General features: G+C 42.9%; 1 protein-coding gene and 1 long non-coding RNA gene across 3 annotated transcripts in view; one reads left to right on the top strand and one right to left on the bottom strand.

Moving 5' to 3' along the window:
• Nucleotides 1-1,859: 1,859 nt before the first annotated feature.
• Nucleotides 1,860-4,127, bottom strand: LOC120799348. Of its 2 annotated transcripts, none has more exons than XR_005708815.1 (3): nucleotides 4,023-4,127; nucleotides 2,963-3,087; nucleotides 1,860-2,858 (listed from the first exon to the last, which is right to left on the bottom strand). It is a non-coding gene; the product is annotated as an uncharacterized LOC120799348 (long non-coding RNA). The 2 variants fall into 2 exon arrangements; XR_005708816.1 differs by lacking the exon at nucleotides 4,023-4,127 and adding an exon at nucleotides 3,201-3,342.
• Nucleotides 4,128-4,503: 376 nt separating this feature from the next.
• The window catches only part of LOC120798571 (voltage-dependent R-type calcium channel subunit alpha-1E-like), a 60,136-nt gene continuing 48,593 nt past the window's right edge, over nucleotides 4,504-16,046 (top strand). Inside the window, exons 1-3 of the mRNA XM_040142942.1 lie at nucleotides 4,504-4,790; nucleotides 8,451-8,819; nucleotides 14,714-14,989. Coding sequence (XP_039998876.1) covers nucleotides 4,729-4,790; nucleotides 8,451-8,819; nucleotides 14,714-14,989 — 707 coding nt within the window. The 5' untranslated portion in view covers nucleotides 4,504-4,728. The remainder of the gene's footprint in view (nucleotides 4,791-8,450; nucleotides 8,820-14,713; nucleotides 14,990-16,046) is intronic.

Raw genomic sequence — 16,046 nt, 5'->3', positions numbered from 1 at the left:
CAGATGACGAGGGTGTGTATAAATTATTTTTTTACAGGTTTGACCAGAGCACTTTCGTTATTCCCTACTGAAGGTTTGAAAAAAAAAAAAAAAGAAGGAAATTGTGTAACTCATGTATTTAAACTCATCTGTGTTCTGAGAAAATGGTCAATTTCATATTTGATTTTATTTAAACTGGTAGTAAGTGTTTTTGGCTTCTCTTCTATAGCACGCATAGTGTTGAACTGAATTATAGCTTTCAAATCCATTGTATCTTGTATTCAGTAGAGGCATAATTCCAGCAAAATGCAGTGTTGTTTCACGGACTGACTCTGGGAGAAGAGTTGATCAGTACCAAAACTGTCATGGGATTAAGTTAAAGTAGGGCTGGGTGAGTTACATTATTTGTGATGATCAAAGTGTATGAATATTCTCAATCACCCATGTTATTACTCATTTTTCTCTGGCTGTCACCTGGTGGGATAATTAGGCAACTGTTTTGCTGTCTTTCTCTGAAAATTAACTTATTGATTTGTCTAAAATGGCAACATTTCCAGACAACTTTAGTATCAGCAATTGTCATTATATAACCGACATGACGTGAGTAAAATCCGTCGTAACTAGACCTGAGAGGAAGTACATCGGGGTCCAAGCAATCTATGAAACTTAGAAGTGGGGGCAACCAGGTGAAAAAAAAAAAATAAAAAAAAACAATTACACAGTGATCTTTATGAGGATGAATCTGTATCACCCAGCCCTAATTTTTAACCAGTTATCTTAATAATTTACACCCAGGCTAAAGTTGTGTTTCTGTATAACTTCTTGAACAGAGAGTTCCTTACAGGTTATCTGCTTGACAGAAAAAAAAAAACTTGCCAAATGTTTGTGGCAGCTATTCTTTATGCTACAAGCAAACTAATTTAAGGATTTGCCATTGATTCTTAATGTTCATATGACGCACTAATTTTAGCGTTAATTATACAATGATGGTACAATCAAGTTGTAATTGCTTGCCAGTGTAATTATGGTTGGCATGTTTGGGTAAACAGACAATGAGGACGTTTGTTTGGTTTTTTTCTCCTTTAGAAGTTAATGTTAGCAGGCCTGTTTATGAGGCCACATAGCATTACCTTGACGGGATTTTGATCTTTAATGTATGAAAAACAAAAGAGCATACAGTAGTCCTTAATGCACTAAAAGTGAACTTTTAATTCAGCAAAGAAAGTTCACTAAAATGTAAATTAATTAATGTGATGTATTTAAAAAAAATTATCTTCGGTACAAATGAATTTAACACCAGTCTAGTCTACGTTATTAGGTTCAAAAAGTTGACTCTAAATATCGATGCAGTACCTGTTGAATTCTGTACAGATTTGTTGATTTCATTCTTGTACATAATCGCTTGCAGTGAAACATTTTTGTGCACTCAACTTTGGATTTATTCTCAAATCCTGTTATGTCCTCTGAATTTTAGAATATGAAAATAAATTGACTCTTGATGATTAAAATACCGTTTTCAGTTTGGTGCCATTTCAGAAAGAAAAGCAGCTTCACTACAATTTGATGTGAACCCCAGTGACTGGATGTGAGCAGTCCGATGAGGGTCTCTGGTTTAAAAACAAACACGTGTTTTTGAGACAATTCGGCAGCTTTTAATATAAGGAAAAAGTTGCCCCTTCCCATTTGTTTCTTCAGTTTATATAACAGCTCACAACAGACTCACTACCCTTCAGCTTTCAACTTTACTGTCCCTGAACTGACTTCTAGCGGTCAGGAGAAACATAAAATACAGTACATATAAAACTGAACTTGAGATACATACCACTGAACACAGGATCTCTCTAAATTATTAAAACAAAACTTTACATTGTGGTAGAATGAAACGCAGACACACAATAAATGCCAAGTGTTCATAGTATAAAATATAAATAATATAAAATAGCTAGCTTTCATACTTACCTGCAGTGGTGGAGGAAGTATTTAGGTCCTTAAAATTACTATGCACTGTTACAATTAAAATTCCTGCACTGAAAATATGACTTAAGTTAAGTATGTAAGTACAGTCAGGAAAATGTACTTTAAGTATCCACAGTGAAAGTACTCTATGCAGAGAAATTGCCCCTGAGACTGTTTTACTATTATATATTATATCATTAGATTATTATTGCTCACGTGTTAATGTGTAAGCGACACTTGTATTTACTGTTGGGTACTTTACTTTATAACAGAGTATCATAATTTATTAGCACTTCATATGATTTGTATCCAAAAATCTTAATTTGTAAAGTAACTAAAGCTGTATAAATACATTTGGTGGAGTAAAAAGTGCAATATTGACCTTTGAAATGTAGTCAAGGGAAAGTATTAAGTGGCATGAAAAGACAAGACTCAGGTAAACTACAAGTACCTACATTTTGTAGTGAGGTAGAGTACTAGAATAAATGTACTTAGTTACGAGGACTCCATTATAGTTGCCTTTGCTAGATTACAGATGAATTAATGTCGGTCTGAGTTAAAGAGAAATTCATTTAACTTGCAGATCACCTCTTCAGCTGTGAATACATCCCACAGATTGACTGTCGTAGGTGATACCAATAAATACTTGCTTCCTTCCATTACTCCAAGTAGGAGTATGTAAAATGTGAACCAGCAAGCATACACAGCGAATCGGATGTTTACTCTCAGGGCATCCTCTCAAGCCAGACCAGGTTTGATTTGCCAACCGTTTACAGCCAACTGTCTCATGCACCAAACAGCATGCACATCCCCCAACACCTACATACACCTGAAGGTTCATTCTGAAGTTTTCTTCTTTTCTTCCAGTAGCGGCAGTTTCTCTGCTTGGCATCCTCACTTCACGCATCCTCTTGGCCATGTGCCTAGAGGAAAAGACAGCAATTATTTCCTCACAGAGATGATTCTGCCAGATTACATAAATCCATACCTAATTCACACACTATGGAATCGGCATATTAGAAAATACCCAGTGTTCTTCATGTCGCATAATCTTCTGAGACATGTTTTACGACAGCTCCTGAGATGTTGCGGTCTACAGATGCCGTATCTGGATGCTTCGTCTGGTCAGTGGTAATTAGACCTCATCATCGTCTTGATTAAGATAAAGGCATGGAGAGTTGCGCCAGGGCGAAAATGAAGAGATTTAGACAAAGAAATACAGACTGTGAGCGGGTAGCGTGTGGGGATTTGAAGCCTTCGTTTACCTCTCAGCGTTGGTGGCAGCAGATAGTTTCTGCGCTGCTCTCAGCCCCACTGCTAACACCTCTTCCTCAGCTCAGGTAATAACAGGAACGGTTAAAATGAACACAGCTGACCCTTTTAATTAACTACACGGACCATCGTGGCTATGTTTTAATCACAGAAAAGGTTTTTTTCTGTCCTTGGCTCTAGTTTCATAATAGTACAGTTACGGGACACACTTTTTGTGGCCGGGGAAGGGTTTAAATAATGAATATCCTATATATGTTTTTTCCTCATACTAAATTTATATATATCAAACTGTCAGCATGAGTGTTGCTCATATAAATACTTGCACTATCTATTCAGTGCTGGAATCAATAGTTTTAGATTTATTCCCCCCCACAGAAAATAGTGACTATTTATCTCATTCATTCATCTGAGCTTCAGTATAATGTAATGTCTGTTCGAGTCACGTGTTTCTCCCCCCAAAAAAACGATTAAGCGTTATGAAACGAACATCTAAATTTGCATTATCCTCAACGCTGTACACTGGATCTATCCCTGCTAAGGATATACACTCAGTTTATTAGGTACACCTAGCTAAAAGTACTGCAGTCGAATGCACCAGTCCGGCAATAGATCCTCCTTTCACCAAAGGTTACAATGTTGAGATCTGGCTGGTACTGAGTTAGAGAGGTGTTGGACAGATTTAGAGAAACCCCGGTCCCCATAACGCAGTGCAGTTCAACAGCTCTGCCAACTACAGCTTCCAAAAGTGACCATACGGTTTAAATCGACCAATCTCGTGGGGAGGCCCGTGGAGATTAAATAAGTACCATACTTACCCTATCGGCTCGAGTTCCGAGGAGCCCACTGCCGTGCCGTGTTCGGGCACGGCTACCCTGGGTGTCCGTGACTTCCGTCGGTCCGACGGGCCGACTCTGAAAAAGCCCTCACGCTGCGCACTCCGCGACAGCCGCGCTCGTGAGCCAAGTTCAGAGCCGCGACGAGCGTGATTGGCTGTGGCAGGACGTCACGTGAGAAGAGATGCGTAAACACGAGACGTGAGGGGGCCCACGTTTAACTGTCCCATGTGATGTCCGGAAACCAGTACAGTAAATGAAGTTATCCTCGACTGATTGCAACTACGTGACAAAAAAAATGATCAAATTATTTTACATGGTGAGACTTAAGCCATTATTGATCGTACAAATGCGATAATCATGGTACATCTGGCAACGCTGAGCAGGAATCAGGAGTAATATCCGCAGGTTAAAGGAACAGGCCAAGGAATACTGCTCCCCTGCCTTTGACCATGGTACAGGGAGGAGTGCGGCGGGCCCCGGGGCTAATAAACGGTTGCTTCGGCATTGCTTGACGCAGGGGCTGAAATGCGGCCCGTACAGTGCAGGTGTCGGGGGCGGCCGGCATGTACCAGAGCTGGTATCGAGCAGCGGCCGAGTCAAGTCGTGTTTGTACGGCTCCCGCGGGTTTTGTAGTACTGAGTGTGTCAGCGCAACACGGCTATGGGAAGCACCAAGAGGGGAGAACATGACAGTCAGTCCCCACCTGCACAACTTAAAGCAAGTTCAACGTTGTCACACGGTACTCACGTGAGTTTTTTTGTTTGTTTTAAAAAATATTTAAAGTTGCAATGTTTTCTTCAATATGGCTGGCAGTTAGTCAGGTGACCCAAAAGCCGAGTAGGCGGGAGAAGGTGAAGGCGTCGTCACTGTCAGAGAAGGGGGATAGGGCTATTTCCCGGAGGCAGTGGGTTCCGGTGTAAACCCAATTTGTATTGAACTCGCAAAAATAAGAGTAGAAAAAAAATTTGGTCGTTTTTTTTTTTTTTTCTTGCCAGCACTACCACCTTGACCAACCGCAACACTGAAGTGTCGCTTACATATGAATGCATTAATAACAATAATCGAATTCGTGTCAGTTGATTGACTTGTTAGCAAACACGCTCATTTACGCATCCAGCACCAGGCAAGTATGAGCCCTTTATTCATTCTCTTTCAGCTCTGTCTTTGGTCTCTGAAGGAACTTTCTGGCTCTTAGGCTGCTAAGATGCTCAGCGGTTAGTCTCTAACTGTGTCCGTCTGCTGTTTGGCGCTTGGCAGGCTGTGTACGGCCAGGTTTTAGAGACCCCCTGCCCCCTTCGCTGCTGAAAAACAAGGTCTTGGAAGCAGTGAGAGTGAACCGAACCAGTAAAGGTGCGCGCCAGACTGCTGAACAATGAGCTGACACTCGCCATAAAGCTTTGTGAGGCTGCGGGAAGCTGCAGATTGAGGTGATAACTGTCTCTGGGTTCAGCGCTGTGAGCGACCCCCCTTTCACACTTTCACACAAATTGTCATATGATACACTGCTATTATAAAAAACAAACAAACAAACAAACAAACCAATATTCGTTATAGCCTCCGAATACTTCTTTCACCACAACTTATTTACTTATTCAGGGGGTCAAACATTTTGCACCTTAGGATGTGAGGATGGCGGTGCGGGGTAAAACCCACACTGTTCTCCCTGCTAGTGCTTTGACCGCCTGTGAGCTCAGTGCACACCCTTCTGCAATGGACCCGCTGTGTGTCACAGGTATGTGGCTTTAGTCCACCATCTAGTGGTAAACGCACCTGAGTCCACGTATCCGGTGCCCCCCCCCCCAAAAAAAACAAAAAAAAACCAACGCGCTGCGGACCTGTTGCATTTCTCTCCTTCACTTGAACTCATCTGATCCCTGGCCAGGTAGACAGCTTTCCGCCACTGCGCGATTTTTAATGGACCCCCTCCACGAAGTTTGGAGGCACGGCCATTCACGGTGAGCCACACGAGAAGTGAGTCATGTCACGGCAGAGCCCTGCTGGCGGGGACGATCGGGATTGTTTCCGTGGCTCGCTCCCGTGCCCATGCCTGTCTACGTTCATCCGAGCCGCGCTCCCCTGGCTCCCGGCCGCCCGGCGGGTATTCGTAGCCTTGCGGCGGTGATCGTCACTCAAGGACACCCCCCCCCGCGAAATCGTCCCTCAAAAACCAGTGAGCTCGGACCGGGTGAGAGAGGGCTGAATCTAGGATCCACCTGACCGGGGGCTCTCGGACGATGAAGGAGCGCGCGTCACGTCGAGGTAAAGCTGTCAAATTCATGAATCATTTCATCGGTTAACTGACATGTTTGCTTCCTGTCGCGGGCGCTGCATTAATCCTCTTCCCCCAGTGAACATTTTAAGCATCTTAATCATCTGTTTCGACTTGTTACGACTGCGGCTCCGTGTAAATTTTTTTTTTTTTTTTTTCCTTTCCTCATTGGCTTGTGCGTCAAGCAACTCAACTCCAGAAGAAACGAAGACACAGCATCCTAATGAGCAATACCTGTTAACAGGCTAGTTAATATATTTATAAAAACGATTGCCGACCTGCAGCTGACGTGCGCAAATTAGACACTGTTGTTCCAGTGGGTCTACAGTGGTTGCACTAATTAAAACGAAGGAGATCACAGCCAGGAGCTGTATGAAGGAGAAATTTGAATTTAAAATAAAAGAGCATCTTCGCGCAATTGTTTTAACTTTAATGAATTATACAGATAAGGTGGAGGCTGCAGAAGGCTTATTGATGCTCTTATCTATAAAGCAAACTTATTAATGCTGACATTCATGATTAGTTTCATTTTTATTTAAATGAGCAACCCAAAAGTCATGGATCCACTCTGCATATCATCCTAGTTAGCTGCCCCCGCTGCTTTTTCAGGGTGTCCCTGTTGATGCAAGTGCCTTGACATTTAATTTCCCCGCAGCTCTGGCTGCAAAACTGACTGATAATACAAGGTATCGCATATCTTTTGAAGCTGCATGGCTGTGCTTAAATCAGAGGCAGCCCAGCCCATCAGCAGCATAAAGCTAAATGTGTGCGCTGACCTCGCACCCTCTCCGGGGTTTCAGACGGGCGTTGTGCTGCGTTTGAGGGCAGAGCTCAACTCAGCCTGTGTCCAGTTCATGTCTGAGGAGCCCTGCTGCTGATGAGTGAGTCACATTGCCTTTGCTTCAGCTCTCCCACACTCAGTCATCTTCCTTTCAGCTCCGGCTCAGTGGAAACAGCCTTGTTTCGTCTGTTTCTCACTGGCTCACCTCAGACTTGCTGTTTTCCAGCCTTGCCACCTCATCTCCCCTATATTTCTCTGTCCAGGCAGCACATACACGCCTAACTGGACAGTGGCAGCAACAACAGCATAAAGGTTTAACTGGTTTGTTATGTTGTGTTCAGTATTCTGGAAACAAAGCGTGTGACTGAATTGAGATATTAAAAAAGTCCGTCCTCTTTAAATTTCTCCTTAATACTTTTAACCAGACCAGCTTTCTGTACAGAGTCTTATTCTGCCCACCGGTACAATTAGTGATACTATTTCTGCCAGGCTGCTGGTTAAAAGCTTTTATTCACCCAATCATGCACTGTCGGTATCAAAGATCCCACTGGCTGAGGTGATCATTTAGAAAAAGTAAAGACAAATGGTGGCTCTTATTCTGAATTCAACCTGCGTCGTTTAGCAGGAAAATGCAGTTTTTGTTAGTCAGTACATCTACTACATGTTTCTCATTCGTATTCCATAACCTCACTTTAATACATTTTTATTGTATTCTTCAGTTTTTAAATATCACAGCAATATGTCACTCAAATGAGTGGAAATTTGACCACACCTTATATTGTCTTATAGAGAGTTTACAGCCATGCTGGCAGCTCTGTGAAGCTGTACATGGGCAAAAACGCTGCTTTGAGCTAAATGCTAACATTAACATGCTAACATGCTCACAACATCAATGCTTACATGCTGATGTTTAGCAGGTAAAATGTTTCCCATGTAAACACACAGTACAGCAGATGCTGATGGGAGTTTTTGACCTGTTGGTGGTGCTAACTGGAAAGTCATGGAATCACCTGTGTCTGTAGAATTCAACCTCTGGGGACCCTGAATGTCTGTACAAAATTTCATGAAAATCCATCCAGTAGTTGTTGAAAATTTTCAGCCTGGACCAGAACGGTGGACCGACCTTCATTGCCATCCTTAGAGCCACTAGTAGCTCATAAAAATAGACAAACTCAGGAAGCGGGGAAGATGTTTGATGAATTATTGTTTTCCCATCTTTCACTCAACCCACATTTTTTTTTTTTGTGTTTCCTTTTTTTCCCTCATTTGTAGCATTATGCTGAAACCACCAACTACCAACCCTTGCAGAGATGCTCACCAGTTCAGACCAGTCCCTTTCCCTTTCCCTCACACCCAGCCTCCACTCTCCATCCAGCTGTGGTCCAGCAGGAAAGACACACGGCCAGTCCTCCCTGTCCCTCCCCGAGCCTGAGGCCTGGAGGAAGCCCAGCCCCGCTGCCCGTCACAGCCTCATTCAAGGAGCTCGCTCCTGCTCTCTTCAGGTTCCTCATGCCGTCCCTGAGTACCTGGGGCTGCCCCCTCGAGCAGCCAGCTTTGATTTGCCTTATGGTCGGGAAGAGGGCTCGTCCGATCAGGGTTCAGGGTCGCCGAGCCCCCACTGTATGCTGCGGCGGCGTGGAGGTCTTGTGGAGCAGAGGGACATCATCATGGCTCACCAGGCCCACAAAATCCAGAGCACACCGCAGGCCCGCAGGAAGGAGTGGGAGTAAGTACAAAAGAGATTCAGAGGCAAAGGTTCCTTTTAAATTGTACAAGTAAAGATGATAAATTTCCATGGAGGAGGATGAAAGTACCAGGGTAAAAGAATGTGCATACTGTACTGTATATGCAGTATAACTTTTCAACCTGTTGAACCTGTTTTATGGTTCCATCATTATAGAAGCATGCTGTGAAGCCACAGGTGTCGCTCTTAAAAAATGTTATCTTTGATTTAATTCAACAGACCTTTTTCATGGCAGACACTTTGACTTGTCATAGCAGAAAACGCACTGGTGTAAACATTAATGATAGCCCTGTTCCATCTAAATGTTTCAGTAAGCCATGCAAGTGAGAAACCTTGCATAATAGCAGGGCTTTTGGAATGAAAATTGAGTGCAGCACACACTGATGTTATTGTTTACACCTGTGCTTTTCCTGCTCTGATGTGTCGGACCTTCTGTTGTGAAAATGACCTGTAGAAGTGTGACAAACTGTAGCTTCAGTAATATATTGAGCAGATACTGAATACATACAAGACATTACTGTTTTACTTAAAGCTGCAGGAATCCATATGTTGGATCAAGTGGCTATGCGTAAAATGAAAGGTGCCTTTCATATTGACGCATCCACAGAGAATTACCACAAACTCTGCAGTTTGACGGAAAAAGGTAGTGGCCAGCTGCTGAACATAGTGGATTATTTAGCAGCTAAGGAGACAGATACTTCCTTCAGGAGATGGTGGCGACCAAAACAGAGCTAAAGGGAGAGTGAATATTGAATTTCCATACATTCATCACGGACATGGACACAAACATGACTAAAAATGAATGCTAATGTTGCTTCGTATCTACTGGATGAGTAAATAAGCAACTGTTTGCTAACACGTTCGCATTTCAACTTTATCAGGTGGTGATATGTCAGGGTTGTGTTTTCAAGCTTTTTCCACTGACCCCAAGTGGACAAAAAATACATTACTGAATGTTTAAATTTGAAATTAAATCGTTATATTAAAATGAATCAAAATACACTTAAAAATGTCAACTCTCCTGCTTTTAGCTCATTGATTGGTTCTCTGGCCCAAACACTGCTTTGTTGATCCTTGAGGCTCTCATTAAATGTCATATGAATTCTGGCTAGGATGTAATGTAATGTAAACAGTTATTACAGGGAGGGCAGAAACTTCAGCTAGTGACCATCATGAAGTGGCCAAATCTGAAGTAAACTAGAGGCTAGTGAAAAATGCTGAACATCTCGCAATCCATACTTCTGCAGATATTTTTCTGAGCAGTGGGACTAAACTACAGCTGAATGGCAAGACAAATGCAGTATAGGACTTACATTAGTCAGGTTTGGCCATAACAAATAATAAACCAATAGTACTGATACTATGCCAGGCTTGAAGTCCTAATTCCCCCAAATGGTCAAAACTTGCGTAAAGCAACTTTAAGGGAAAAATTCAAAGGTGACCTGTGCAGTTATTTGTAAACAAACAAAGTTGTTGTTTTTTTTTTTTTTCATTTACATTCAGTGTTGCTCAGCAAAACACATTGTGTGTATCCTTAAGGTCTAATAAACATGTTGAAAGCATTTCCTTCCTCCATAAAACATTTGCAGAGCCAATTTTTGGAAGAATGTGAAACCTACATTTTTACATCCATGTTCGCTTGTTAGCAGTCTTCTTCTTATTTGCCTTTGTTGGCAAAAGGCACCATTTCTTGGCATGTTACTGCCACCAACTACTGATCAGCGGAATAATGTGAAACCATCTGTTTATCACGTCACTCACGTGCACACCCCTGTGTGTGCAAAACAAAACGGGGCCCCACACCTCAAAGCATTGTTCCAGTGTATTGAAAACACAAGGGTACGGGGGTTTAAATTATTAGTCTTTACAGTATAAAGTATAATTCTTATTGTCGTTTTGTTGCCTAGTTACAAAGTGCTGATTTCAAAGGGAGCTCAATCGTAGCTATACATATGCAGATGCCTTTGTTGCAGACATTGTTATAGTTCCACCAATGAATCCCCAAATCAGCTCCCACTGCTTTCATCACTTGACCTGACGTTTTTTGTGTTTTTTTTTTTAAATGCCTGTGTAACACTGTTGACTGCAGTTTACTGTAATCAGATGCTGGATAGCGTTATTAATGGCAGAGCTGAGGGTGCTTGCTCGTGAACTTTTGAACTCAGGAGCCACATCGCTCTGATTATCTGCTTCCCACCACTCGAATGTCGAGTAGTGCTCCATCAGCGTGACACCCAACCAACCAACAAGCCCCCAACCCTCCTTCCTCCATCCTTTGATTTCTCTTTACTCTATTGCACCTCCACCACCCACTCCATGTCCACTTAACTGGTGTACTGACATTCTCTCTTCCTTTCCATCTTTTTCCTCACATGTACCGAAACACATATGCAGAACTAATCTAATAGGTACACATATTCTTTTATTTTTAACCCTTTTGTAGGATGAGCAACTGCAGCGCATAATGAGCAGAAAACAAAAAAAATAGACCAAGAAATAGAGCTAAACATTGATTTTTCAGAGCGCTACTGTACATGTATTGTGGTTATTTGTCCATTAGGGGATGCTAGGGAATCAAGGTAGAAGAGCAGCAGGGAGGCAGCAAATGATGCCTTTAGAGCTAAGCAGCAGAGTTTGGAAATTGTTGAGCTTAAAAATGCCAAATTGTTTTTATGAAGACAAATGAAATATTAATGATATTCATTAGACCTTATTGGAAGATTCAGAAAAATCCATACATGATATTCCTTGGTATTTCTGCATAATTGATTTTTGAGTGTGAGACTTTCATCTACAGATACCAAACATTTTCAGCTTGTTTGTTGCTAATGTGCAGGTTTGGACGGTTGCGCTTGAAACCACAACCATGACGTAAATATGTTTCAAGATACACGGGCACGGTGTCACAGCAATCTGTGATGATATAGGCAGCAGTTATTGGTCGAATCAAACTGACATAACTCAGTACTAGAGGATGTCTGTTGCTAGGGAACAGAGAGAAAAATAAAATGCTAAAACCACTTAGTCAATGTTGGGTGAAAACCTGTCTGCAATTATATAAATGCTCTTCAGAGTTCTGGCACAAAGTACACCCATTAACGTTTTAACTCACAATGCGTGTCACCTGCAGCCTCGCTTCATCTGCCTTCCCCTATGCTGTGTTTCCAAAGATGTTTTTTGCTGGACTTTGGACATAAAAATGCAGCGCAAGCTGCTGTGCTCTCCGTATCACGTCTGTTTTTCATAAAAGCACTTCTCTAGTGCACCTTAACCAGCTAATTCTGACCCTTTCTGCACGGGTTCAGCTCATTCAAAGTTTGGTTAGGCCCAGGCAAATTGAAATGAGCCTTCCTGCCGTTTCTGCTAACAGTGTAGACAGCTATTTTTGGAAGCCTTTGAGAAAGCCGTGAGCAAAAGCAGAACAAAAGCCAAACACTCTTAAATCCGGCTACATCTGGTCATATGTGCAGTAGAACAGGTCGTCAGTGTAGTGCTCTGCAGTAGTCTGTCAGTATCCTCCTCGAAGATGTCCAGTGACCTTGATCCAGGGGAGGGAGGTGCATGTGCGTGCGTGTGTGTATATGTGTGTGTGTGTGTGTGTGTGTGTGTGTGTTGGGAGAAACAGATTTCAGTAGGAAGAGGTTGCTCTATTGTGCAACATGGCTTTTGTTGGCAGAAATGAAAAGAACGGAGCAGGAATTCAAGAGAGCTATGTCGCTATGGAAACAACAGCAAAGAGAGAGCTAGAGATACACAGAAATGTACTGTTTGCAGAGATGGACAGATATTTTTGTTGGGCAACGTACAAGTAGATGATTTTTTTATTGTAATGAGTGCTTATGTAAGACATTTTTAGTCGAAAGTGGAGATGAATGTGAGATAGGTTCATATACTGTAAAGATACTTTTAGTATATTAGTGCATTAACTCTCAGCAAACTGTACATATTACATGCTAATTATCATCCTGCTGCTTTTTTTACATTCTCCACTCAAAAGGTCAGTAGAGCCTTTTGTTGCTCAAAGAAGAGGAAGGGGAGGTAACGGAGTCATCGCTGATTTTGTGGAGCTCAGTTAGGGACTTATTCATAGATCATGTTAAATCGATTTAAATTTTTTTTTTTTTTTTTATTTGTCTCCCCCAGATTTCGGCTTGTTTGCCAAGCATAAATTTGTCCCTCTTTCTTGGCTTGCTTTCACGCTCTACCCCGCCTGAGCCCTCACTCGCTTCTTGTCTGTGATACCTGCATTGTGTCAGTCAGGATCCAGGCAGTGATAGTTGGCATCAAGGACTTTGAGTGGACTGATGCTGTGGTTTTTTTTTTTTTTTTATTGTGACTGACAGCAGCTTCAGGCAAGATTCCCCCCCCCCCCACCCCCGGGTGAATAATATCACGTCTGTGGGGGCTGAAGTGGTCATCTTCAGGAAAACGTGAGGAAAGGGAGGAGAGCAGCAGATGGAGCGATAGAGCCCAGTTGCCTAATGAGGTCTCACTTGTGGCACTGAGTGTGAAAAAGACCCTGCTTTCTTCTCCTCTCCCTCAAAAAGGGAGCAGCCCTAAGATCTATTTCATGCTCTATTTTTACTCCTGACTTTTACTCCAATATTAGCACAATGGCCCAGTTTTTAAATGTTTTAATAGTACAAGTCTGTCTCCATTAATGAAAATATGACAATGCTGTCTGACTATCAAATATTGAAAGCTTTTAAATGGAGGAAACGAGTCGAGCTCATATATATAAAGATCTTCTCTATTTTTAATTTATCTATATGAGCTATTTTACTTGCCTGCCTCCGCCACACACTTGCCCTTTTCTGTGCATTGTCTCTGCTTCTACTATTTAGTTCTAAATGTATTTTCACACCTTTTCCTCTTGCCAGGGAACCCACAAACATATTTACATAATTGGTTTTTGAACCACATACCCACACAACCTACTGTATATAGGCTTTTAATTATTCATTTTTTTTGTTTAGGAAAATATTTTTGTTCATCCTCAGGAAACTCTAATTGCTATGGTAACAAAATATATGTCCCTCCTCTCCGCCAGCTTTCATTCAGATGGATTTTGAAAATCGCCATCATGAGATGTTAGTGTGGGAGGGGGCCGCCGGTGCCTGTGCGCTCCTGACTGCGTGATAATCTTCCAGCAGGTGATGAGACCGTAAGATCGAGCATATTCAAGCAACTCCCTTGCTACTGAGTAGAGAGGGGAGTTTACGCGGTTTTGTGAAGAGCCTGGCTTAGGCGCGTTAAACGGGCTTCCTTTCAAACGAGATCTTCCTCTTGTCAAGTTTACCGGGGGCGAGAAGACGCGTAAAGTTTGCGAAGAGTTCCCCTCGGATCTCTCCGTCTGATGAGCTCCGGGTAGTTTTTTTTTTTTTTTATCACGCAGCCGCCGGTTTGTCAGATCAAAAACGAGCTGGGATCTTGATAGAAATTTGCAAGGTAGAAACCCGATGGATTTTTTTGGTTTTGTTTTGGGGTTTTTTTTTTTTTTTTCTCTCCTCCGCTGCCCGAGTTTAGAGACGCGCACACATTAAAAGTTGCCCAGAGCTGATCTTAACGCGCTGTTATACAGATGGGATAACAGAGATGCTGAGTGTTTGCAGTCTTTGCGCCTGAAACGTCATTGAATAAGTGATGATTTCTCCTAAAATATAAACCAGCTGAGTGATACAATCCTTTTTTTTTTCTTCTTGTGGAGATGGAGTGATAGGAATCTGCAACTTTTTGGGGAATCTTGGTGCTCGAAAAGCAGTCGGTGGATCGAAGGTGGATCATTTTTCGCTCGGCTCCACTTCACATTCATCCTCATTAGAAGTCCGCCTGTGGTAAAACACCCTAAAGCCGGCCGTCTCCTCATCTCTCTGTAGAATGGCTCGGTTCGGAGACGAGTCCGCCCCCGGTGCGGTGGACTCCGGGGATGGGGACTTGGAGCGCGGTGGGGACGGGCAGGACGCGGCGGCGGCGGCGGCAGCGGCGGGACTGGCAGCTTCCATGAAACAAGCTAAGGCGCAGCGGGCCCGGACCATGGCGCTGTACAACCCTGTTCCCCACCGGCAGAACTGCCTCACCGTCAACAGGTCGCTCTTCATATTCGCAGAGGACAACATCATTAGGAAATACGCTAGGAGAATCATTGAATGGCCATATCCTTCCATGAAAAAAAAACAAAACACGAGAGTTATGTTTACAGATGTCTGTGCTCTCCTGGTGGTTTGTTATCGAGGAAATGCACGGTAGGCTGTCGTGGGTTCAGCACCACGGACAGCGACAGGCAGCACGTGTACAGCTTGCCCCTTCAAAACACAACTCACATTTACTGCTGAATGTTACATCTCGTCTAAAAAGTGCCAAAAGTGCAACCTAAAGTGCTGTAAATGTGTTCTGCATGACGTCTAATCATTTTCAGTGTCCCTCCCGTAGGCAGCTTGCCTTGCATCCTCCATGTTCACTTTGCTTGTCTGCATGACCTACTCCATGATTTCCACCTCGTAGTTAAACCGCCAGATAGGAAATGAGCACATCTAATAAATCCCTCTGCATAGTTGAATTCAACGTCTTCATAATCCCTCTAAGTAACTTTCCCTGATTTGATTCATCTGCGGGCCCCATGTGCTCCAGTGCTGGCAGAAGATGGAAAGTTAGCATGTGGTGATCATTAGAGGCAGCTCTGCTCGCTGTGGGGGTGGCATGTAGGCACATCTCTGCTGCCTTAGTGCTCATTGGAATATGAACCTGACCATGAGTAGGTGGCAGTTCAAATCCAACAGGAAGCGTTTCTCTGCTTCCTGCTGTAGCATCGGCCAGCAGTTTGTTTTGTTTTTTGTTGTTTGTTTTTTTTTCACCTGAACTTCTGCTGATCTAACAAAGATGATCCTGGAGGTTATTTTTCCAGAGCACATTGATGAATTGTGGACATGCAATGTAATCAAAGTCAATAATTACAGGCCAAGCATAAGAATCCATCAGTGCTACTGGTGTACCTGATAATTTATTTACCTAATTCGTGTTTGAATTGATTTCCTTATATTTAAATGTTTTGATAGCATAATCAGTTCAACAGCATCACTCAGTTGCCGTGTCTACCCACTGCTCCTCCTGTCTTACACCCCCTCCAGTGCAGCGTGCCAGTCTCCCACTGTTACCTAACCACAGGCTCTGTGGGTGTGTGGGAGTGGGGCTAGTGGTCAAGACTAGCTGGCC

The sequence above is a fragment of the Xiphias gladius genome, chromosome 14 (genome assembly GCF_016859285.1).
Source record: "Xiphias gladius isolate SHS-SW01 ecotype Sanya breed wild chromosome 14, ASM1685928v1, whole genome shotgun sequence".
NCBI classification, from domain to species: domain Eukaryota; kingdom Metazoa; phylum Chordata; class Actinopteri; order Istiophoriformes; family Xiphiidae; genus Xiphias; species Xiphias gladius.
Note: the sequence above shows the minus strand (reverse complement) of the source record. Positions and strands in the feature narration are given on the sequence as shown.